Genomic DNA, 26925 nt, shown 5'->3' with positions numbered 1-26925 from the left:
CTTGTTGTGTGTCATTACTGAAGAGTGTACTGCAGAAACCAGACTGTCTCTGTGAATGCCTTGGTAAGGAAACAGGCAATTAGTTCTGTGGTCAGCACAAGTAATGGCTTCACATTTGCCCTCCAATGGGAACCAAACACCTCATGGTAACGTTCGACTCTCTCAGTGTAGTGGAGCAGAGCAGTCCAAGGCCTCCTGGAGGAAGGTGGAGTTGACTAGTAACCACCATTCTCTGGCTTGCAGTAATAACACTCAATAAATTATTGTCCAGTCAGTACTTTTTCTTTTGAAAAAGGAAAAGTACATTTAATACACATGAACTACTCAACACTGCAATAATTTACAAATATACAGAAGACTGATGCAAATACCTTTTGATGCTATTGCGTAATCACCTCTGACCCCCGAAAGGGTCCTAGAACCACATCAGGTAAGCACATTGACTTGGTCAAATGTTCATAAGCAGCAAACCAAATCTCAAAACATCCTCATTTTAGTAGTAAATGCAATAATAAAAAAACACATGTGACTGCACTTGTTAATGTTAGTACAGCAGATGCACTTAGATCAATAGTCAATGTCAACATTTCAATAGATCATTTACAAAGTGAACTACCCATAGGTCTGTGTGTTTTTTCTATAATTTTAACTAATAGAAACACAATTAATAAAACAGGCCCTAGAGAGCTTTACCTTTTGTTCACAAGGCAGGCAATCATAAGCGTTTCCCTTAAAGAGCACCTATACAGTGCCTACAACATTTTAGACACCTTCAGGCCACATTGACTGTGATCAAAACCTTAGCCCTTGGAGAGTGCAGCATTCCCAACCGAAGAGCACATGCTCCAACCAAGGGACAGCTTGAAACTTTGAAGAATGTCCTGGGTAGTCATCTCTTCATTGACTCTCTAAACCTAGGCTGGGTACTTTAAAAAAATTCTCTTGCCTTTTTGTGGGGGGCTGTGATGTTCCTGCAACTCCTCCATGCTTGTTTACATTAATTGGGGGTGGCCTGCCATCCTGGGGCCCACCCCAAGAAGCAGGAAAGGTCTGTGTCAGTTTCAGCCCTGGAGGGTATTCTGGTGCTTCTCCAGGGGCAGTCAATATTTAACGAGGGGATCTCCTGCTGTGCCGGGAGAGCTGATGACTTTTTATTTTTTTTGTTTTTCTGACCGCACTACGGTTTCTTTTTAACTGGCTGTGCCCAATCTCACCAGGGCACCCACAAGCCTCTGGATATTGGGGGCAGCCCAGGGAGTCCTCCCACCGTGCATGTATCACTTCCTTGTGCTGCCCTGGGAGCCAGTAGTTCTTCTCCTCTACCCTCTGCTCTGGGCAGAGATCAATTTCTTAGCTTTGGCCACCCTGCTGCCCCTAGACATGGGCACGTGAAGCGGGGCAAGCCCACCACCCCTTGGGGGCGCAACAGTGCTCCTCTGCTGGCTGCAATTTGAGGGGCCTGGTGTTGCGGATTCCGGGTCCTTTGAGGATTTCTTGGGAGGACACAACAGTGCTCCCCCGATGCTGCTTGATTGGTGGGGCCCACAGATAGGTCCCAGAGGAGAAAAACAGCCCGGGGTTTGAATCAACGGGCTTCTGGGCACTCTGGGGAGTGTCCCCCTAAACACACCCGCCTCAAAGGCTTTCAAAGATGAAAGGGCTACCCTTAGGCTCTGGCCCACCTCATGGGATTCGAATCCTCTGGTAGTGGAGCTCCACATGCTTCAGGCCTCTCTGGGGGGGCCAAAGGTCAAATCCTCCTCCTGCTTACATCTGTGCTGTTTCGCTTGCTCTTTTACTCATTTTGCTCCTGGTTGCGAGCCCTTGCACCTTGAAGCACTTTCCCCAGGCCTCCTGGCTTCCAAGGCGGTTAACTTTGTAGGGGGCTGGTTCCACTGGCTCCCTGTGCCATCCTTTGTTCTTAGTTTCCTCTAGGGATTCTCTCTTCTTGGTGCAGAAGCCCAGCTTCTCTGGTTCTGGTGAGAGCCCTACTGGTCATGGGGGCAACTGAACTCAGAGTCCTAGGTCCAGTTGGATGTCAAGGGGTTGCTCCTACCAGTTGTCCATGAATGCCACTTCCAGTCCCATTGTCCAGCAGAATATCACAACTAAGAGAGAGCTCTTCCTCCTGTGAAAGACATTTTAAGTGGGGGCAGTGGATTCCAGAAGTGAGACCCCTTTGGCCTATCCTGGGGGGCCACATCACTTCTGTGCCTGTGGCCCAACCTTCCAGCACAGCCTTCTGGGACAATTTGAAATGGTGTCACCTAGGAGTCACTTGCCACATCTGCTCTGGGGGCCTCAGTTCCGCCTCTCGCTGACATCACTGCCAGGGCCTTTCCCACCAATTCTTCAAAGGGAGCACCCTCCTGTGTTGACTCCAGAAGTTTGGGCTCCCTCCTTTGTTCAGTGGCCCATACCTCCCAGCACACCTGGACCGATCACCACTGTTTCCATTTCACTTTCACGTCCGGCGCCGCACCCAGAATAGCTCCGCACCCTCCTCGACGAACCTGGAGCAAGATATCTGCAGAACTCCTCAACTCCACCCTCCTTCAGGACCCCCCACCTCCTTCACCGACACTGAAGCGGCCGCAGCGGAACTCCACAGGTGGATCACCAGCTGCGCAGATAAACTAGCTCCCCTGAGACAAGCTACCACCATACGGCCTCCAAAAGCCACCTGGTTCACGACGGAACTCCTCGAGTCCAGACGCACCTGTAGACGCCTCGAGAAATCATGGAGGAACCAGAAGACCCCGGCAGCCCACGCAGACTATAGAAGCGCCATGAGGAATTACCCCCAGCTGATAAGAGACACCAAAAGAACTTTCATCAGCGAAAAGATCAACGCCAACGCAAAGAACAGCAGCAAACTCTTCAAGATCATCACTCATCTCAACAAACCCACCTGTGCAGCCTCAGACATCACCCCCTCCCAAGATCTCTGCAACAAGCTAAGCACTTTCTTCCACCATAAGATCATGACCCTCTACGTCAACTTCAACGAACCAACGAATACATCCACTCTCACCACCACTCCACTATGCCTACCATCACCACTTAGTCCCCCACCTCCATCGATCTCATCACCACCACCATGAAGAAAACTCACTCAGGAGCCCCCACGGACCCCTGCCCCCCCCATATCTTCCACAGAGCCTCCCCGGCCATCGCTCCAGAGCTAGCCCACACCATCAACTCCTCCCTGTCCACGGGCACCTACTCCCCAGATTGGAAACGCGCAGAAGTCAAACCATCGGCGGACCCGACTGACCTAAAGAACTACCGGCCCATCTCCCTCCTTCCCTTCGCGGCCAAAGTAGCAGAGAAACTCGTCAACACCCAACTGACCACTTTCGTCGAAGACAACTGCATCCTAGACACTTCCCAATCCGGCTTCCGGAGCAACCACAGCACCGAGACAGCCCTAATCACCGCCACTGACGACATACGCATGCTGCTCGACCTGGGCCACGCCACGGCCCTCATTCTCCTGGACCTCTCCGCAGCTTTTGACACCGTATCGCACGGCATACGGGCCACCAGACTCCACAACGCAGGGATCCAGGAAACCGCCCTCAACTGGATCCGCTCATTCCTCTCCAACAGGACTCAGAGACTTAGGCTCCCTCCTTTTCTCTCCGAACCCACGGACATCATTTGCGGAGTCCCCCAAGGCTCCCCCCTGAGCCCCACCCTGCTCAACATCTACATGGCCCCCCTCGTCAACATAGTCAGACGACACGGACTAAACATCATATCCTACACCGACGACACCCAACTAATCCTATCCCTCACCAGAAACCCAGAAGATACCAGACTCAGCTTTCAAGAGGGAATGAAGAACGTCGCCACCTGGCTGAAGGACAGCTGTCTTAAACTCAACTCCGAGAAGACCGAGGTTCTCATCTTCGGACCCCACCCCACCGCATGGAACAACTCATGGTGGCCACCTGCCCTCGGCCCCCCCTTCCCACAGACCACGCACTTAACCTCGGCATAATCCTAGACTCCTCCCTCTCCATGATCCGTCAAATCAACGCCATCTCAACCACCTGTTTCAACTGCCTATGGACTCTACGGAAGACTTTCAAATGGATTCCCCCCGATTGCAGAAAGACAGTCACCCATGCTCTCATCACAAGCAGGCTAGACTACGGAAACGCCCTCTAAGCAGGAATCAACGAATCTCTACTACGTAAACTCCAAACGATCCAGAACGCAGCTGCCAGGCTAATCTTAGGGACACCTCGCCATGATCACATGACCCCTCACCTGTGAGAACTCCACTGGCTCCCCATCGAGAAGAGGGTCACCTACAAACTACTCACACACGCCTACAAAGCTCTCAACAACATCGAACCCTGCTACCTCAAAGACAGAATGAGTTTCCACGCACCCACAAGAAACCTCCGTTCAGCGGCCCTTGCCCTGGCTGAGGTCCCCTGCATCCGCCGAGCCAGATTAGGAGGAAGAGCTTTCTCCTACACCGCTGCCACAGCTTGGAACTCTCTCCCATTAGGAATACAGCGCTCTCCTAACCTGCACTCATTCAGACGAGATCTCAAGACCTGGCTCTTCGACTGACCTGGAGCTGCCCTACCCTCCCTCAGCGCCTTGAGACCCTCACGGGTGAGTAGCGCGCTTCACCAACCCCTGATTGATTGATTGATTGAGCAGGCCCATCCCTGGTACAGTGTGACAGTTGATTGATGCAGAACATTTTGCCCCACACTTTTCCTCCTCGGGAGCTGAGTCAAACACTGTTAATTGCTCCCTCTGTGTGGGGAGACCTTTATTCCTGCTGCTAGAAAAAAATTAATTATCTTGGCACAGCAGGGTGACAAAAGACCTGAGCTCCGATTCTGAGCTGAGCCGGAGAAAATCCTGGATAAGCCATAAGCTATACTGAGATCTTTTTGGAACTTGCAAAATTGATTTTCCTGCATGGGTTATGCCCAAATTTGATATGTCACTGGTCTCTGTAAGCAAAAGGGGAGTGAAGCTACACTCTAAGGTAACCTTCCCCATAGGTGTATTATGGAGCGACACTGCAGACAAACCAAAGTGACTTTCCCTATGAGTGTACACTAACATCATGAGGCCTACCACAGGTCAATATCCAATCCTGCACAGCCCTTCTTCACCAGGCTAATTGTGCACAGTTATTAGGATGTGCATGACAGGAGTCTCCCACACGCAGCCCTTACTCGTGTGCACAAGTGTTCACATGTAACCAGCCAAGTGCCTCTTACACTCGCTGCATCACAGCGGCCTTATCTTAAAAGGCGGGCTCTGGTGGTAAACACGTACAGTCCTTTCACCATGAGTTTACAGTGTGTGAGCCACAGATTATGAGGCACCCCCACAGTAAAAGGTCGAAAACCAGGTGATCAAAAAGCAAAAACCCAGAAGAGTGGTAATTTTCTCTTCTCCCAGTATCAAGATGGGTGGAGGAAGGGAGCAAAAAAAGCCTTAAGAGAAAGGACTGTTATCTGAAGGACACTATATAGTTTATAAAAAATAAACCTTGCCCTAGCTGTTAATGCAATTTGGTAACAGCGCCTTGATCGATAGAGCAGCTTGACTCCTCAATATCCCTAGTTAATAAGGTATCACTGTATCTTCCTTCACCTGTCCCAAGTACACAATAGCCTGGGAAGAGATGGTGATGATCTCCAATCTATATGGTAGACAGAGTGGAGACAATGGCCTGACCCTTGAGTTGTGCTTTGCCAGAGTTACAACCAGATGAGGCATCATTTCTGCCATAAACACCGGTGTGTGAGCTCAAGCCTCAATAAGGCACCATGGCTTTTTCCAAGGCTTGAGCCCTGCAGTAAACATTGAAAAGGTGATAGCGTACAGACTAAACAACACTTAACCCCTTAATAAATAAAGAAAGGGAGGCATAGGCAAACACCCACAATGCAAGCTATCACAAACAATCCCCCTAAACATCAACACCAATTGACTTGAGACATGAAGCAAGTACTCACTCAACTGCCAACAAAAGGCAAATTAGACCAAGCCAGGGCTGATCAAGATGGACTTGGTCAGTGCCCACTAAGCTGCAGGATAAACCTAGGAAAGTCCTAATATTGCGGCACTTGATAACCTTTATATGTGCTGCACACAATAGAGATTTCACTCTCCCAGTGCTCCCTCTGCTAAGGCTCTAAAGCAATCCTTGATGATAGCTGAACAGATGGAGGAGGCAGGACCAAAGTGATTCAGAAGGCAGATATTTCAAGAGAAAGCACCAGAGATAAAACCATCCTCTCTTTTGAAAACCCTAATCTTCAGATCTCTCCCAATTCAAGCTCCTCCTTCATTCTTTTTAGTTGATTGCAAATCAGAACAAAACTCAACTGCCATGGATCAGATCACACGTTTTGGGGGCGTGGCCAGGGTGCGAACCCAGGATGGCATGTTTTGTCTGATCTCCAATAACTGAGCTTTCGCCGTGGCCAACACAACAGCAGTCCTCTAACGACTAGCCCTTCATGGGATGTCTCTCCCTACTCTCCTGTCGGCAACCAGAAGCTCTTATGGCCCGTGACTCGGCATCCAAGATGGCAGCAGCCACACCCGCCCATATCAGCGGAGCTCCATGATGGGGAACGGAGCACTCCACACCACAGAAGCCACATACCAATGCTGAGGACAAGAACCAGAAGTTCATCTCATGAAGGCATGCAGCGCCAACAGTATTCCCCCAGCCGAAATGGCCCACAGCACCACGGGCACAAAATGGCAGCCCCTAGCAATCCTGCTTGCTCTGCATCCTCCAACAGCAGCTCCCCAGCCCTTACCACAGTACCACATCCTTCTCGGAGCATGCTACAACTATCTTATGCCTCCCATGAGGCTTACCAGCAGAGCACACCACCCCTCATCCCACAGCATTGAAAGGGGTTTGCACCCATCGATATACCGCCTTCAGACGCCACTATCGCGTTCCCATATAGCACTGCCTGATTGGGAGATATGCTGGCCGGATTACTTGTTGAGAACTTCCCCAGAATCAGGACCTCTTCTTACTGATCTCCAGTGATCATCTGCCTGGCAGACTCCTAGCGGCCCTAGGAGCATGTCTCAGTGAGGTGGCATACTAGCCCTCACCACATTCTGTGGCCTGAGGTCCCTGCAGCCCCTTCATTGCTCCTGACACACCGGCAGCCCCTAAGCGATGCACTGTTAACACTATGAGGTGCTATCAATGGCTATGATAAAAGGCAAAGAGGCCAAGGCGTCCTCCATCAAAATCTGCTGCACCCCAGAAAATAGACAAACATCAGACCACTAAAGGTCTAGGGGGATATCTCTAAAATGATCCCCCACAGTTGTAGATGCTGATATGCAAGCTTCAGCCACTAAAGTTGACATTTAAGAACTCTTGCTGGAATTCCACGGAGAGATGTGTCTAAGATGTGAATAAGCTTATTGCAAAACTTGAACACTCTATCCAAACAGTCAAAACTGACCATGGCTAAGTTGAGATTGACATCACTACTATAGCACACAACCAGGAAGACATCGCCTGATGGCTGGTCACCTTGGAATCGCAATGCACAGAATTAACAGACAAACTGAAGGACTTCGAAAATCACTGTAGATGAAGCAACATTCACATCATGGGTGTTCCTAGAGACCTTTTTTTCACATCCTACAGGATGTCAACCATGCATCAATGTGCCTGGATAACTCTAACAGGTCTTCTCCACATTCTCGGCAGCCCAACAACAGAAACTAATCACCTTTCAGTACTCTACCATTGTTCTTTTCCAGGATGTGTCGCCAGCTACCCTTGCATGCTGCAGGGAATTTGCTCTGATCACTACAAACCCTCGCTGAGAGGATATAGGATATAGGATGGGACTCCCGTTCAACCTCCTGTTCACCTACAAAGGCACACAAGATGTCTGGGAAATTTCTGAAGCACAAACCTTCTTGGGTGGTATCCCCTCGCCATTTTATACTGGGCTGGCTCCCTTCCTGTACTTCTCCTCTGTCTGACTGTCTGAAGTCTATTTCCAATGCCTCCATCAGAATAGTATCTTGGAATCCCAGGGCAATTTGGTGGGGGCTCCCCTATAACTACCCAGAGCTAGCTCACACTACATTACCAGATGAACTGCATCTGAACTTGGACATTTGTAATGTGAAATGCTTTGTTATCTTTTTGCAACAACATTTAATGGTTTATCCAGTACACTCCAACCACATCACCTCTGCTCTGGTTCGCAGTTTGTCACACCCACTTACCATCGTTTACACCACTCGCTCCCCCACGTAGCTCCCAAAGCAGGAGGGACTCCAACTCTGAATCACCTCAATCTTGCTAAGAATTCATCATACCATGCGATGACGAACATCCGAACATCTTGATTGGGACACTCAAGGCCTTAATACCCTCATCAGACAATCTCCTCCTGATGCATTCTCCATATATGCCCTAACGAATACAAATACTCCTTTCATGCAGATCTTTTCTCAACAATGGCTCACTTTACCAAAGGTAACTTAATTATGGGTTGGGACTTTAATACCATTCTTCACCCCACCAACGGCCGGCACCGCCCTCCCCATGAGTCAAAGTGTCCCTAGATCCTTCTGCAGGGCATACAGACCTCGATATGGAAGATAGAGGGGAGTACAAAACCAAGGAGAGTGGGACTATACATTTTACTCTACCGTTCATAGATCCGACAAATGCATTGAATTCTTTCTTACTTCCAAGAATTCTCCCAACAAATATTATCCACACCAACAATGACATGAAAACCTTAACAGGTCACGCCTTGGTGTGTCTACACTTCGAAATATTCTAAACCTACCATCAACAATCAGGACCTTGCAAGGAATACAATTGCACTAAGGGATGTGTTGGTCAGGCAACGCATAAGGAGGCCCTTGACCAGTATTTCTCGGAACTTTACAATGCAGAGGTCTCCAAAGGCGGGTTGTGGGATGCTGCAGAAGCAGTTATCATGGGGGAACTCTTTTCACATACTACTACCTCTGAGGGTCTAAGAAAGCAAAAGAAGAATGGCCTAGAAAATTAGCTTCCCAGGAGGGGGTTTTCGGACTGTGCCGTAATACTTCCACAGGTGTGGCATCCAGGCCCCTAAGATACTGCAGCCAACTGAGGAAGCCCTGCGGCATCGATTGATATCCCGGAGTAACACAACGCTGGTGGTTGACTTCGATACGGGGGACGTGAACGGCGGCTTGCCTTGAACTAAAATGGCGGCTCCGACTTCTACTGACGAAGGAGGATAAACCACTCTTTGACTGCAAGGTGAGCTGGAATACTTAACCGGTCTCTCCCTGGCTGTTACAGACGCAGGAGAAGTCTGTGCCCATGCTGAGCAACCGCTGGCGATTGTACTGAGGTGAGCAGGGGGATGCTGCGGCCTGCGGCTCTGGATCCGAAGCGTATCGCAGCCACTGCTGCCATGCAGCATCATGGATTACAGGGCCCGCCGGAGCAACGCTCTTATAAACACTGTCGCTGCTGGGACCACGGCAATGGAGAGCCTCAAAGACATATTGCTGCCCCCAAGGTGGTCTGGGGAGTGTGGAGTGCCGCGGATCCCTGCTGAACACTGCAGCACTCGACAGCGGTACGCCAGGATGGGCCGTACTTGCACTGTGTTAATCACATAGCTGCACTGCTGCTGACTCACTGCGTTTAGCCTTGACCTGAGGAGTCTCGTCCAGGCTGCCCTCCACTGTGGCCCTGAAGCTTATTTGACTCCCCCCGGCGCTGCTGGAGGTCGCTCTTGTACCGGCCCGAAAGGGCAAAATCCCTGGGGTGGACTTACTGCCCCGGGAGGGTATTGGCAATGAGCTGTGCTGCAATGCCCCACTGAAGATGAATACACTTGGAGACTGCTGCCCAGAGACGGCTCCTGCTGTGCTGAAGTCCGGAGCGGGAACTAATTGCTGCCTATCATCCTTTTCTGTGCAAGGGTCACCACCAGCTGCACACCCACTTCATTGCCAAGGCCGGTTTTGATTCAAGGGGGACCTACCTTGAATGACCTACTGCGCAGAACTACCTGATGCGTATAGAGCAAGCTGGCACAAATATTGACTGTAGAGCTGGAGCATGTCCTGGTCTGCACATACTGTCTGAAGCGGGCTGCGAGCGGGGCAGGCAGCCCCCCGTGGTGGTAGCGGAGGCCCGTGCCGGGACTGCACAGAGGTGAATGCCACAACAGCTGTAGCAGTACGACTGGACCCACCTGTGATGACCTGAGGTACAGGACCCCGCCTGGAATACATATAGCAGTGCCCAGAATAGTGTTCTGGAAATCAGAGCTTGCGCCACCTGTACCCTGCATTCTTGGGCAGAGAGACTGTTTGTTGCAGCAGCCCGGCCCTACAGGAATAGCACACCCTGAAGACATCCGACACAAGTTGCGGGCCTGTGGTAGGAGTGACCCCCGGCCCTCATAGCAGGGGGGCACACCTCTTGAGATGTGGGTGTTCACCACCCCCAGTTATCTGAACACTGTGGTGAGGACAACGTTCCCGAGGTGCCCTGGTACACTCCCCAACTGCACTGACAAGGTTAATTCTGGAACGACCGGAGGAGACTCCCATCGAAGCGCATCGTCCATTAGTGTGATGGGGGCCCGGCCTTCCAGCGGGGTAGCATTGGAGAGCATGTTTCCTGCACGGGTGACATCCGATGGCCCATCTCGTCAGGAGCGCACCAACATCATAAATTCACACCTGATACCCGCACTAGCTTAGCGACACCATGGGACGCACATAGGGTAGGAATCAGGACGTAGAGGAATCCAGCGCAGCCTCAGCTACCACATCCACTAATATGATACCTCCCGCTGAGGAGGGCACACAGCCGGACAAACTGGACCTCATCTTGCAAGAAATCTGGAAGTCTCACGCATTGATGGAGCAGCAGCTGGGCTTCCTCACTGCAGATATTGCTATCATACGGGATGACCACAAAAAACTTGCTGAGAAGGTGACTGCCAGCAAAGCAGCAGTACAGAGACTGCTTCAATAACAGAATTGAGTCCCTTGCTCACTTTGCCACTGGATTCAAGCAAGCCTGGCTGAAGATGGCTGAAATGCCAGAAAACGGTCCCAGGAAGCTTGTTTCCGGTCCAGGGAAGGCATGGCTTGGCAGTTCGGGCTGGACTGTTCCCATGAGGCACAGGGTCAGACTGATTTGCACATGGCCATGTCTGAACTGGGGTGGCAGAGTGGGCTAAAGAACGGTGATGGATGAAACCCAGATCTGTTGACTGGGTGTGAGTGTTTGATTGGTTCTGATGCTCCATCCATCACCACAACCTTTTGTACCGCTTTGTTCGCCATAAGTTGGCAGGGTATGCTCATACGTGAGTCCCTTGCTCACTTTGCCACTGGATTCAAGCAAGCTTGGCTGAAGACAGCTGAAATGCCAGAAACCGGTCCTAGGAAGCTTCTTTCCGGTTCACGGAAGGCATGGCTTTAGCTTGGACGGCTAAAGAGAAAGCGTACAAACTCCTCACCCATTATTTACTGACCCCGAATACGATTCCACACCACGTTTTGGAGGCAAGACACATGTTGGAAAAATGTCAGAAACAGAGGTATGTTTTTATACATGCCGTAGACCCAAGTAAAAAAGGAAGATGTTCCTGGTGTCATTTTGAAGTCATCTTATGACTTCAACTGAGCTAGTTATTCCTGTAATTATCTGAGAAAGTCATCCCAAACTATCTTTAAATGAGATGACTCGAAAGACATCACTAAAACTATCCCAGGATGAGGTTCTTTGTATAATACAGATATTTCCTGTGCTGAGTTCACTGAGTTTTACTCAGTGGAACACCACAAAGTGCCAGTAAAAACTCTGCTGTGTTCCACGAGTTCCATCAGTGTGAGCTTGTTAAGTTGCACTGTTTGCACTGATTTTTAGTGCCAGAAGTTTGTACTGTGCTGTAAAATCAGTGCGAATGGCACTATGCATCCCACCAGTGACACAGCTGCTTTCTGACACTCGAGTATACATTCTATGGCAGATTCTTCAATGCAAATGGCAGATTTCTCAACACGAACAGTCGTTAAATACCACGACCACCCGCGATGAGAAATCTCGCTGGGAGGGGGTCTAGCTTATGATTTTTTCTTGCGAGCACTCGCAGACTTACCATTGGCATGCCACCCAGAGAAAAAACTCCATTCCGTGTCACTTTGCTGAGTTTTTGGGAACTCTACGCGGAGAGGGTGAAACTCCTTAAACTCAGCTTGCGGATTGAAATTCTTCGCCCACCCCAAAAAATAGCCAGTAATCAGACCAACCAATGCTTTTTCTTCGATATATATTTTCATGCATCTTCACACTAAAAGGTAGACTGCTATATGAACCTGTGCAAAAAGTGGATGCCAGCAAAAAGGTCATACATTATGTATATAAAAGCAGCATTGCATCTTGTGAAGTTCATCCATACTAATAGGGTCTTGACTTTGCGGTACAGTTTATTATACAATGTTTTTTATAACACAGTGACTTGCTGATTGAAATAAAATGGATTTGAATGACATATTAACATCTAATTTTATTGAGCTTAAACCCATACCTCGCCCCACAGGAACCCAGGATACCCTACGGACAACATTAAAAATATGCAAAAGTAAATGTAGTTGATGAAAACAAGAAATGTTTTAAGTTTTTAGATTTAGAATTTTCTTTAGTTCTCCTCTTATAGCATTTTTAAGGCAAACTTTTTTTTATACATCTGTTGTTTGGAGATTTCCAACTGTTTGTTTGGTTTGTAGATTTTGTAAACTCTAAAAAAAGATAACAAAAGCATAAATTAATATATTGCTTCTATTAGACTGGCCTGCCTTAAAAAGCAGCTAATATTTTTACAGTGAGCAAATAAGATGTTATGTGTATATGGGTCCATAAGGTAAGAGTACGTGAGCTTCGCTTAGGGAGTGCTTGTGTCATAGGTGAAAAAAGGAGCACATACACATTTAAGGTCCTGCTTTAGAGTTCAGAGGACAGGCTACTCCATAGCATACGTGACGGATTTCTCATCCGCTGTATTCCAAGTGCCATTAAATATAATGCACTTGTAATATGGCAGACAGGCTATTCGTCAGGTTTGTGACAGGGTAGCCTGTCCACTGAGCTCCAAATCAGGCCCTAAGTCATTTATTGGACTGTAGGTAACAAAAGAAAATATATCTTCCTGAACTAGATGAGTGATGGGCTAGAATGTGGCTGTTGATAGAAAAGGTCCATCAGCGAAAGTGCTCTTTCATTTTTGTTATGTTTTTCAGGTGAAGAGGAAAGTGGAGGATTTTCGCTCTGCCTCATGGAATGCCATAGTTTTACATGGTAGCATCTTTAGACACTGTCTCTTTGGAAATTAAACTGTAGAGATCATAGCAGGAAAGAAGAGAGACAAGCTGACGTACAGATCTTGAAAAGTGAATCCCAAGCAATGTTTTCCCAGAACCAGCAATTTGTGGTCAACAAGTGTCACCTGTGTAAAGAAAGGATAAACAGTCACAGCCTGGACACTGATGGAGACTTGATATTGAACTGTGCTTGCATCATGCCTATCTAGAAAAAAAAGTTAAGAAACTGCTGTGTTGACTAGTATCGTATGGAAAATTGAAGCCTTCATACAGCACTGTTGCACGGTCTACCAAGCATAGTCTGAAATAATGCAGGGAACACAGTGTGCCATAACTGTAGTTCCTTCTAACACATATTTATGGCTTGAGTCCTTTTCATGAGGCTAGGAAAGACTTGCTTGTTAGGAAACAAGTGGTTGGAAGAGTGTAGAGAGAGAGAGAGAATACAAAACACCAATGATAGAATTCTTTCTCAATGTGATTTGTTAGGGAGATAAAATATACTGAGGGGTTTTAAGGCTCAAAACAAATATATCATGTGTGTCACAATTTTTTGCAAACAATAGAATACCTTTCACCTGAACAGTTGTTACTAGTTGATCCTTGTGCAAAGCTCTCTTCAGTGATAGGGTAGTTGGTACTCAGGAGGGCCCATTAGAATCCTTCAGCCGGTGCTGGAGAGCAGCCTGCATATAACACATAATTTTATCATACTAGTCATTATGTATACAGACTGTAAAAAAATAAAAGCAGTGGTTGTGGATGGTGAGTTGACATCTACACGGAGCATGTGTAATGTGACTTGAATTAGACGTGATTTAAGTTTTATTGATGAATGCATTGATTTCCATATTAACATTCCCCCCTCTAGTTGATTCTTCAACTACACTACTTAACTCATGCATTTGGACAATTACATTATTTGTGGCCTGTAGTTCCTTATGGTCGCTTTTGACAATAACTACCTTCCTAATTACCAGCAATCTTCGCAGTTTAAGGACTGCATTTTTTACAGCAGGTGATCCCCAATTGTATAACCCCCACATACCAATAGCAACATAATGATAACTGACAACAGTGATTTATATTAACCGTATATCCATCTTGGAGAACCAATTCAAAAAACAGTCCTGACTCATTGCACATTTCTTTGCAGTGCTTGAAAGGCAAGCGTTAGTATCCCATTTTTCATGTCATTCCATGGGATGAACATACAGCAGACTACTCCAATCATGGCACAGACCCGTCCTTCAATTTCGGTCATTAAGTCCAGTACATATCAGTGCTGCATTGCCATGAGGCAAATTGCTCCCATTTCTTTCTTGATAGAATTGGGGCCGAGTTCAGTGCTGTTCATCATTTTGAGCATCTTCCAGCAGGCATTGACTTTTGTATGCAGGGTGAAAAAGGGTATCACCCCTCTGACCCGAGCTATGCTTCTATGAACATCTAAATTCTTCTGGAATGTCTTCAAATTGTGCCCGCCCAAAATAGTCCCCAGCTCTCCTTTCTTGAGATTGGTGCAGCAAGGTTGTCTTCTTTCTTAACAGGTGCTGTTACAGGTGTGATAGCTCTTCTCAAGGAATAACCAGGGTCGTGGTGTACATGGTGACCAGGGAACACAGTCCCCTCCATCTGGGAACTAGCTGAATGCAGGCATGCTCATCAAATTGCCAATAATAATCCATTTGTGAGGCGGTACCCCATTGCATATCTGGATTATATAATATCACTCTGCTGTTAGCTTTAGTGCTCATCAGAAGTGTTCCTTTTCCTCTGAAACATGAGGAGTACAGTGTGGTTACTCTCCGTACAATCAGGGGTTGCCCTTTCCCTTCTAACCAAGTGTATCGACCCACCCTGGTGTCCCATATTTCCTGACATGGGGTCGTGAGACTTTCTTTGAACCCTCCCGCATCCGCATGTGACCCATTCCCCATTTTATCCCAGAGCTGGATGCCCCTACATACACCATTTGTTGTTTAAGAAGACCGCCCTAGTTACACTAACAACCACTCTCGACCCACAGATGGGCACTGGAGCAGATGTGTTTGAGCACTGAGTCTACATAAACATAGGGATCCACCCACAGGTATAGTATGTCAGGAACCTCCCGCTTACACAAAATGTATCCCACAGTCATGGAGAATACACATCAGTTGTTTAAATACCCCTCACACACCAAAAGGGCCCTTGGTGTCATGCTTCATCATAGGGGTCTTCCCGCCCCTCTACGGGACGGGGCGTGCTACGACCTACGTTTGCATGGGAGCACTGTTATTACTGAGACAGCTATGTGTGATGCAAGGGTGTGAGAGGAAGGGTCAGGAGTGGATGGAAAAGTGAATTAAAAAATACCTGGCTCTCTGGTCTAAGGAAAATTTATTCTGCTGTTTGAGCTGGTATTGGTAAAAAGTGAGGGGGAGGAGGGTGTATGCCTCAATGAGCTATGCCTCCTAATGGTGTCGACATGTTTCGAAGCTTCCCCATGCTTCTTCGTCAGGACCTTAAGGATCCCTTCCTGCAACTCACTGTGATGTGTGAAAACGAAGAATAGTGAATGAATCAATGAAAAAGGAAGTAAGTAACCTCTACAAAGTAGTAATGCCTCAATCGGTCTTACATAATCCTATTAACCTAAAAGGAACAAAACATAAAGGGGAGGTAAAAAGACATTAATCACGTGGGAAGATGTTCAATCCATCGTGTGAGAACAGTGATCTGAAAAGGAAGTGAAAAATAATTGTCTCTTAACGCTATCCATAACGTTATCACATCATCTGTGGTGAAGGCACTGTGTGACGAATGGACACAAAACATCAGACATAACATACAAAAAACATAAAGCACACGCTCTATTCAGAATGGAACTATGTTCCTGAGATCCCGCAATAATCAAGGGGTTTATCCATGCCAGTAGAACATATCAAAAACATAACATACTTGCTGTAAAGAGATAAATAACCTCATGAGCTTATCGACCGAGTGGTGGAAGTGCCAAATAGGCTACCTATATGATGGAAGGAACGGGAGAGAAAAATGTAGCCCATTGGTCATACAAATGACACTGCCAGGAATGACCCTACCTATACCAGCCGGCTGTGCCGTACTTACGCCTCCATGGATCAATGTCCTGCCAGATAAACCACCCCGGTCGGCTCCTTCGATGGAACTGAGCTGGAGGGAACGGGGTTTAAATACCTACATCAATACTGGTTAGCGCGCCAAAAAAAGGGGATTCGACCTATGCGAGGAGACCCGTAGGCTCTGCGTGTGGAGACCCAGAACCGGAAGTAGACCGGTCGGGTCACAGTAATAGACTTGCAGAACCCAGAGTGAATGGTGAAGGTCCCCAAAGGTATAGGTGTCTAATCCGTATGCCTGCACGTAATAATAAAAAAGAGTAAAAAAAGGGGGAGAGAGGCAAAATAAAATACGGAAAATGCAAATACTCGAGCGCCAACTAAAAAAATATTTTAAGATAAGTGCCTAATAGATATTAGTGAGGCTACAGGTAAATAACGTCAGCTCGGGAGAGTTGTTCACCCAGGACCCGATATATTGGTGATCGTGCATTAAGGATAACGGTAGCGAGCATGATGTAAAATGGCTCAAAAACAAGGAGGCAGATAATGGCTTGGACATACCTCACCGGAAAGGAGGAGGGGCCACTGAAGTGAGGGGCTCACAGCCAATGTAAGCAGGGATAACCTGGTTAGGTGCTAGTTATGCATGAAGGTTAGAAAACAACAGAGGGGGCCGACCGACCTCACAATAGTGAGGGAGAGGAAGGACTAGCTGAACCCGGTAGGGTGCTAGATATGCATGATGGTTAGAAAACACCGAGGGGGCAGAGAGAGGTATAGGCCCACCTCATAATGGTATGGGAAAGGAAACATATGCTGAGCTCAAAAACTCATTGCTGATATCTAATCAGTCTGTAGTCAGAATATTCAAACCTGGAACTGGTTCCATGGTATATCATCATTCAATCCATGAATGTGGGTCCCCAAACAAAACACCCAACGCTGTTCTTTTTCAAGGAGGCCATGTTTGCTGCCCAATTGTTCAACCACTGTCCACTGTAGATCATCAATGCCATGTCCACTGGAGATATAGTGGCTGGACATTCTGGTAGTGCTCCTCCCACATCTGACATTGCTACGATGTTCGCCAACACGTATCTTGATCGGTCTGGTGGTCATCCCCACATATTCAAGACCACATGGGCAGGTGATTAAATAGACCACATTTTTGCTATTGCAGTTAGTGAAGATTCTCTGGTCCCACTCATCGCCATTACGGAATTTAATATGCTTGCTTCTTTTCGTGAGGTGACATGTGCTGCAATTGCCACAGGGGTGATGACCCTGTACTGGAGGTAGCAGTCCTTCAATTCTGGGCCGGGATGTGTTCTTAGGTCTGGTGTGAACAAGCATGTCTCTGAGGTTCCGACCCCTCTTGTGTGCGAACATTGGTTTAGTGATGTTCAAGCCACAACTGTTGAGAAGATGCCAATGTTTATTCACTATCTTTGTGATTTTATTGGAGTGTGTGTTATAAGTGGTAACACAGATAGGTCTCTCATCGGCCTGGGTGACCACTAGCAGGTCTCTACGTACACCATCTGGAAACGAACAGGATCCTGCACACGACGAACCCTTTCCTCCCACACATCAAAGTCTGGAAAAGGTATATAGACGATGTCCTGGTCATATAGGAAGGTGACACAGACTCAACTGAGGCATTTATGCTGTGGCTTAACCAACAGAACGCATTTCTGAAATGTACACATACTGTATCGGTTCACAACTTGGTATTCCTGGACCTCAATATCTACCCGGAACAGGGGAGACTAAAAACCACCACACATTTCAAGGCAACAGCGAAGAACTGTTTACTCCTGTTCGACAGTTTCCACCCCCGTCACCTAAGGGTAAACTTACCATATGGTCAATTCCTCCGTCTTCGGAGAAACTGTACGGAAGTAAAGGAGTTCAAAAAACAAGCATCCGAACTACGTCTTAAACTGATCAAGCGGAACTACCCTGAGAAAGGCATTGATAAAGCCCTTAAGAGAGCAAGGAATAACAACAGAGAAGCCCTCTTGGAAGATAAAATGGTACCTCTCTACTCCCCTCTTTGTTCCTTTTCCTGAGCACTGAGTCTGCCACTTCCCCAAAAATGTTCTCCTTGAAATCTCAGGCCATGTGATATCTTCCACTAGTTGGCCCTTCCTACGCAACCTGCCCAGCTCTGGTGGATACAAGTGGGTTCAGTTAGGATGCATAGAGCTGTTGGGCTGGTGTCATATCGGGTTATGTTTCTACCCACCCTGTGTGGTTCTACTTTGTTGGATTGGATCTTGGCCCTTATTCTTCATAAGTAAATGTGAATGAGCCATTTTGCTTTCTCAGGGGATGACTCTTGTGACAAGTAAAGCCTGTCTGCACCTACCGCATGTGGGATTAATGAACAGACTTAACATTACCTGGCTGAGGTTTGGGAGCCGACTGTGGTCATGTCTTGGTAACATGTAATGTGCAAAACGATGCTGTGCAGGGCATGTGGGATGCTGGTGTTCTGTTTGGTGTCCATGTAGGTAACGGATGAGAGATCCCTACACAGGCGCTGTAGTTCTCTTTTAGTAACCTTTCTGACTTGATAATTCCTCGGTAATACTCAAGTTCGAGACTATCCATCCCAGATCGTACATAACCAAATAAATATACAAAACTTTTGTTCCGATACTACAGTTCTAGGTATGAGTTCCTTGGGAGTCATCTACACTCCTCTGGTAGCTAGGTTTCTTCTGACCAGTTCATGAAAGTTTGCAGTTTTTAGTCCTAGGGTGATATCATCATGGAAGGGCTAGGCCGCGCATTGAAACTGAGCACCCACACCTTTCCCCCCTCCTTTTTGAGTCCTGCAGCTGTGAAGCAGATCCCTTGTTGAGGGCCTGTGTTTTTTTCATCTATCCATTTGCACAAGTTCAGTAGTGTTCCTTTTTCTTTGGGTAGTGGGGGATTGGTGCACTTAGTTGTCTGAGTGGATACCTGTTTTTATAAGAACTTGTTGACTGTTAGTTCAGTTTAGTTACATTTGTTCAGTTTTCAAGGGTTTTGAAAATCCTGTATTTTACCACAGGGTTGTGACCCCATCAACCTACAAATCTCAATCTGATGAGGTATTGGAAGGTGACCCCTGCTGGATACATCGTTCAGTGAATTGGGGAAAGATGGTGATTACTATAACCATTATTAGAAGAATATTGTAATGTTGGGAGCTCCATTGAAGACAATGGAGTGCTCCATGCTTTTACTGGCCGGTAAAGGCCCGCAAAGCAACATTCCAATGTTGTTTTAAAAGGCCTCTCAGAGCCCGAGGGAATTTAAACCCCTCAAACTCCGAGAGGCCTTTGTTTTATTTGTTGAAACAATCAGCCCTCTAGTGGCAGAATGTTCTAATAGCCTTATAGCCCTTCGTAGCTGGGCTATACCGGCTATTAAAGCCCCACTCCCTTGTTAAAGTCCCTTGCCTTCGGCTCGGGCCTTTAACACTGGAGCGGGTCTTTAATAGCCGGTATAGCCCGCTATGGCGGGTCATAAGGCTATATTAAAGTGACAGATCATATTTTATAAGCCATTGAGCCCCCCACCCTTAATACTACTAGGGTGTTCCATGACCTTTTCCGACATTTTGGCCTTAGGTGGTCAGGTCAGTGTTAGGTATATTGTGGAGTGGTCCCATGAGTTCAGGGAGGGACAATATTGTGGCTTTAGCAGGGATTCTATGGGCATAACTAGTTTTTCCAAAAACCGACTCACCCGGTGCGGGCGTCAGAGCACGGTTGCTCAGCTCCCCCTTCCCAAGAAATTCTCCTGCTGGGGCTACCTTGTTTTGATATTGCCTTCAGTTGCACTTGTTGTAAGTTGTTTTTTCAGTCCTTGCATATTCGCTACATGTGCATGGAAATGTGGGAAGTGGGGGCGTGTTGTTGGTTGGTGTTGCTGGTGCTTACAACATGAACAAGAAAATACGTTTTTATGTTAGTGCATCTCCCTGTTCCCGGCACATGGTGTGCTACGTGGCTCTTCATTGTGGCCTTAGATACCTGCTTTGACTGATCTCAGCCCACCTTGTTATCTTTGAGTCACATAAATAATTGTTTTCCTTGCCCCACAGGGAGAGGGACCTTTCCCCCCAAACCGCTGCCATGCGATCGGAAGTCAGGGCCAACTGTTTTCCTGGATTGTGCCTGCCAGGTCAGAGCAACATGAGTGGACTATGATTAGAATGGAGGTGAGCCTGGAAGAGGTGCAACCAGTGCCCTGCGCTCCATCTGGAGCAGGGGTAGAGGCTCGGAGGACTCCATCCCTGGCACCCTCATCTCCCTTGGACCACACCTTGCTTTCTATCAGCATTTCTGGTGGTCCCGCTGTCCAGGCTTTTGGCTGGGGTCTCTTGAGCTCTTCAGATTGGATGCAATTGTTTATTGCCTATCAAAATTGGTGCTCATCTTGTCGATCTCTGGAAAGGTGAAAGGCTTAGTGAGCTCCCAACTGGAGTCCCAAACTTGTTATCATGCTGAGGCCTCTTGGCTTAATGACTCTTGCATGTGGGGGCTAAGGAATTTAAGGGTTATATATTCCCAGGTGCAAGGAGTACATTATTCCTGTTACAGAGGATGGCTTCGTTTATGACAGAAAGAGAGGCCTCCGTTGATTAGGAGGCTTCTAGAGCTAGGTACTATCGGGACCACAAACCACGAAGGAAACATCAATCGTTGACATGATGCCTGCAAATGGGGTTCTTCTGGCTTGGTGATTGGAATACATCCCATTCAACTTTGACTGCAGGATTTGGGTGTCTGCTTTTTCTGTCCCGCCACTTCATCAGACTGCCGTGCACCTGGGGTGTGGCTGGTGAACCTTGTCCTGGGAGATCAGCAGCAGAGTGGGGCCTATTTCCATAGGAGACTGTCGTTAGTGTGGATGCCCGATCGACACAGCCTCAAGCAGCCCTGAATCTGTAGTAACTTTGCATCTAACTCCGATTCTTCCCAGTGCTGCAACCTGCACCTGTCCCTGCTGCCTTAATGTAAAGAGCTCAGTGTCCTAAACTCCTGCTCTAACTCCTAGTTGCATACCCTTTCTCTCTGGAGCATCAGCTCATGCCTCTCTTCCTCATGCAGTCAGGCCTCTCTGTTGCTCTGAGCTACACTCTGTTTTCATTGACCTGGCTTCAACTTTAAATTCACTCTCTGTTTCCTCCTCGGCTACATGGGCAATCCCTGTAGCCCTACTCTCGTTACTGGCACTGAAGCTCCCTTCCTGTCTGAGCTCGCTGAGTTGCTATCGAGAACCACCACAAACGTTCCTGACACTCGTTTACGCCCACCTGAACCAGTTGATTGTGTTCTTTTGTGCCTTTCAGGTGTCACGTATTGAGCGCAGTGGCTGGGGAGTCACATTTTAGGGGATCTTCCCCAGGGACTTGGACGGTGCTGGAGGTGTCTGGAATTTGCTTTTGCTTTTCTTGGGGTTAGACTTAACTGTCCTTTTTTCGGTGGGGGGGCTCATTGGCTTCTACTATTGTTGGATTTGATTATTTTAATGCATGGGTACCTGATGCGAGCACATCCATCCCTAAATATGGTAGGGGAGGTACCGACGCCTTGCTCACTATCGGCATTGTGGGGCTATGGGTTTTAGCTTCTTCAAAGATGTCCGATAATTCTAACATTGACTCTCTTTTGACCTACATATTAAGTGCTTATATGTGTTTTAGTATGCTCAATTATTTGTGCGTCAAGTGTTCCCCCCTTAGGCTAGGAAAATGTGTGTGGCTTCATGTGTAAATACCACTCTTGGCAAAACTTATCAATTCTGTTTACCTGTTTGGAGAATCTAGTTTCCATGTGCTTCAGTGGGAATCCATGGCAATTTTAGTAAATTAGTTAAAATATACTTCTAATGACGTTTTGTGGTTTTGTTTGTCTAATCATAGGGGCAACTGCACATGGTGCACTCTTACAAATGACATGCTTGGAGCTCAGTGTTTTACAATATTTGCATCAAACAGTTCGACTGACCATTTCAATAAAAACAAGATACAAATATGTATTTATCATTACAACAAAGAGCAAATGCGCTGAATAGCATCTGCACAATCTCAGTTTTACACAAACTATAGTTTGCAATCAATAAATACTTCATCACATAACAATACAATTAAAAAATAGTTACAGACATTTAAGAACAACTAATATAGAGAAGATGGCAGGCATTCTTTTAAAAGGAGTTTTGGAGAACTTCATAACAAATGTTGCAAATTATAATGCACATTTATCCCTGGATGAAATAACAACATTCATATTTTTAATAATAGTTGACAGAAAAAACTACTTTTTAAACAATAAATTGGTACGCTCTCAGTGCATGTTATTTCTAAAAAGAGAAGACTTGCATAGAACCCGTTCCTAAGAGAGCTGGATAGACTGCCAATGCCCGCTCCCAGACACGGGTGGCAATCAGAGAAACCATATTGTAATAACTCTGCAATCACCGGCCTCTCCTGACCACAAACAAGTTAAGCCCAGTTTCCTGGCTCCAATTGTGTCCCTGTGACCGAATTCCACCCTGTTAAATGCCCAGGGTCCAAGCTAGATGTACCTCTACACACTTCCTGATACTAAAGGTGTTAAGAAACCTCTTAGCACTGGCAAATCATTGGAATAAAAAACTATGAGACTGAAGTGTCAACTCCACCCTATCAGGATATTTATATACATATTTATATACATTTTTATTGATGAATGCAGCGATTTTCATATATACTTCACCATCTGCCCTTTGTAAAAATGATTATTCCCCTCCCAAGTTGTTTGCAAGAATTTGGCCTTTTTTTATGAGATCAAAGTTGAGGGTCGTTCATGATTGTATTGCCCAGCTTCTGGTTCCATCCTGTCTCATGCAGCATAATTACAAACCTTCCTACTTTTTTTTACTCCTCTAACACCTGTCCAAATGATTAAGGAAAAGGGGAAGGTTTACTCCTAGTTTACTTTCCTAAAGTCGTACGTCCAGTTGGGACTGTTACACCTATTTTCATCTGTCACCGTCGCGAGTTGATGGAAGAGAGGGGCCGTCAAAACCCATTTTTAAGAAATCAAACGTGGGCCTCAGGGCAGGAGCCAACTGTCGGCTCATCTTTCTTTTGCGAGCAGTCACTAAAATTGGTGATAAGTTCCGGCACACGCTTTCCAAACATCTTGACCATCCCCAGTAACTAGATGCTAGCCGCATGAGTTTAAACCTGGTTTAGGCCCTGAGATTGCTCAAGTGGCTGTTTTGAAGGACATCAGACAAGTTACTATGATGGCATTTACACCTGGCGCCTCCTGCTGTCGTCCTGTGACCTCCAAATGAGCACTTTGATGAGCAGCCTCCTTGTTCTGTGCCCCATGGAGTCTTGTGTTCATTCTACCATTATTTCTTTACTGAACAGGGGCCTTCCTGAAGCGGCTGCTTGCAAGCTGTGAGGGGCTCTGGAGCGGGCAGCATGACGTGTCACGAAGCGCCTTCTCCTTTGTTCCTCCCTCTGTTTGGATTGCAATCCGTCAAGGCCTGGACAAAATGGAGGCCCACTCTGTGTTTAGGAGGGTTCTTGAAATGTGTCCGTTTTACCGATTAGCTTCGTATCTCTACTGATGCTGTTAGTCAGTTCAATGCCAAGAGGCCTCAGGGCCTTTGAAGGACATTTTAAGTAACCGCTCCACTCATATCTTGCAAATATTGGTTTTCAGTATATTTAGAGGGTGCCCTCGGGCACTAAACGCAGGGCTGCTGGCAAGTTCTGAAGACATCGGGCAGAAAGGATGGGTTGTGGCTCCTTTATGATGGAGCATCGTCACCCGAGGGACAGCCTAGGTGTCTGGTGCCAGACCTTTGGGTAGATTGAGCCATAGCTCATCGATGTGAAGTCTGGTTATGTAATTTGTTTAATCCGAGCCATACCTTGTCCGTCTGAAACGCTCTACGGTCTGTTTCTCAGACCGATGTGTTGAATCACTGATTTCATGGATGGCTTGTGGGGTTTTCCCTCTGCTCGGTGTCTCTTGTGCCCCGTTCATGGGTATCCCTTGTGCTACCCAGGCCAGCTGTCATTATTAGACATTTGGAACAACTAATATAGACAAGATGGCGGCCATTCTTTTAGTTTTGGAGAACTTCATAACAAATGTTGCAAATTATAATGCACCCTTTATCCCTGGATGAAATAACAACATTCATATTTTTGTGAATTTGACACTTTATTTGCGGGGGCCTCAACAGAATTGAAAGCATGTTTTTTATTCCAACATGTTATCAGGAGGCATTATTTCTGTTTTTGTTGGAGTAACCTCTTTGCAGGACATTGCCCACCAGCCACGCACCCTGGGTGTTCTGGGACTTGTAGTCCTTGCGCGCTGGAACATTGTTTTTTGCAATGTTATTTCAAGCTGCTACCTGTGGGGCCAGTTCTTCATGCTTGGTGGCCTCCTGCCTGGAGGTTATTCAGACATCTCATATGAGAACTGATCAACATAGGACACTATTTCACTATTTTATTTAGGATGGTGCAGATTCCTTGCAGAGTAAATAGGAGGTGGCATTGGTGCCAACTGTGCCACTCACTCATTGCATCTCAGGAGGAGGTGAAGATGTATCAGGAATCAAGCCTATGACTTGCCAGTTTTACATCCTACAATCAGGTTTATTAACTTAATACGCTCAATATTCTGAGCCCTATACATGTGGGCGGCCCCACCACACATCTGTTGCAATCTCCCGATGAGCAGACTGAAGCATACCTGTGGCCAACAGTCAGCAGTAATGTCTTTGTGTAAAATGAATTACCAAATAATTAATCCACTCCTTGTCTTTTCACAGAAGCACTCTTTGGAGCATGGGCAAAAAGCCTCATTGTCTTGAAACAACTTTGTGAAAGCTGGTTGTAAACTGCTTTAGGTTGAAATTTACAGAAGCAGCTTTTTAGTTGTTAAGTCACTCATTCGCTTATCTAAAGATCTTTGTCAGTAGCCTCTTAAACATTCTAAAATCCATTCTACATGTCAGCAGACTATAAACATCGTGAAAACCAGCCTCTGTAGAAATAAAAGAGCCAGGGGCACCAGGGTTCATTGGTGTGGGATAGCAGGGTAGTGAGGCATGGGGTAGGTAGACCCATTGGTCTAAGCAGCAAACCCGCTCTATTGTGCCACGCATGACATCAGCCAGATAAATGGAAATCCTGTACTTCACATTTCCCATCACTTATAATTGGAGTGTCTGCTCGTAGGCGTTGGTATGAAGCAAGCAATGCTTGGTGTGAGCCCCTGGACCCTTTTTCAGAATGAGCTGCTGAATAGCGAGTGCCGATGAGTAAGAAGACTTCTGGGCTAGAAACCGACTGAAGACTTCTCTTCTACAGCCTCTGTAGGTCACTCTGCAGAAGAGATGTTTGGCAACTGAATCAAACATAACCTGTGTCCCTGAGGATGTCTCTGTACTGAAGAATTGATATCTGTGTTTCCAACTGAACAGCCTTTGCTAAAAACCTCTATCCATTTTTACAGGATGAGCCATCTCTGAAGGAGCAGAACCAGAGTCACAAAGGCCATGGGGTCCAGTGGGAGTCACGAGCTGAACTCCGATCTTTCAGATGGACGGAATTGCGAGGAAGGGACCTTGATACAAATACACAGACCAGAGGAAGTGGAGGCAGGAAGGGCCTGCGAGGAGAATCAGCTGGGTCAAGTATGTAAAGAGTCGCCAGTTTCTTTCAATAGAGACACACTGGGCTAGTCTCATAACTGGGGTGGACAATCTCACATTTCTGCCAGGGTATGGTGACTTACGCTCAGTGGCCACCTCTCAGATTGCAGCTTGTGTCCTTCTCGTCTTCTCCCAACCTTTATATTGAGCCTGGAGGTTTACTTTGACTCCCACAATCATCAATCCCTAGTTATTGCATCGATCTTCTCCTCAACATATCATTCCTTTTGGCCACAACCTTGAACATTGTCCTGTTGTCAGATGAACTCAACTATTGCAAAAACATACTCAATTCACTGCAGTGTAACTTCATCTTTCCCCGCCAGAAAGACCTCACCTATTCAACCCGTACATTCTCCCAGTCAGAGCCCCTGCCCACCTCTCCTTTCCAGCGAAAGCTCAGATGGCTAAATCAACGCCCCCTACAAATCCCTGACATTTGTTCTCATACTTGTCAACAGTTTGCCCTCCACTATAGCGCCCAATCCCTCTCACTTTGCACCTTAAGGCCCAAGCACAGAGAAAACATGATCACACATGGCTGACCATGAATTATCATGGGTTGTCCATAAGCACAAAAGGACAAACACCCTCCCACCAAAACTTGCCTTAATCCTTGCATTCAAAAGGCAATGCAGAAGCACATTCTCTGTTGGTGAGTCCCAAGCTAGGAGGTCTCCAGTCTGGAACTCTCATGAAAGTGTTGTGA

General features: G+C 46.9%; 1 protein-coding gene across 1 annotated transcript in view; it reads left to right on the top strand.

The window, feature by feature from the left end:
* LOC146808487 (transient receptor potential cation channel subfamily M member 2-like) overlaps nucleotides 1–26925 on the top strand; it is a 1974138-nt gene that overhangs the window by 61061 nt on the left and 1886152 nt on the right. The window contains exon 3 of the mRNA XM_085623577.1: nucleotides 26018–26198. Within this exon, the coding sequence (XP_085479703.1) occupies nucleotides 26061–26198 (138 nt within the window). The 5' untranslated portion in view covers nucleotides 26018–26060. The remainder of the gene's footprint in view (nucleotides 1–26017; nucleotides 26199–26925) is intronic.

This window comes from Triturus cristatus, chromosome 8 (genome assembly GCF_964204655.1).
Source record: "Triturus cristatus chromosome 8, aTriCri1.1, whole genome shotgun sequence".
Taxonomy (NCBI): Eukaryota; Metazoa; Chordata; class Amphibia; order Caudata; family Salamandridae; genus Triturus; species Triturus cristatus.
This window is presented reverse-complemented; position numbering and strand designations above follow the sequence as displayed.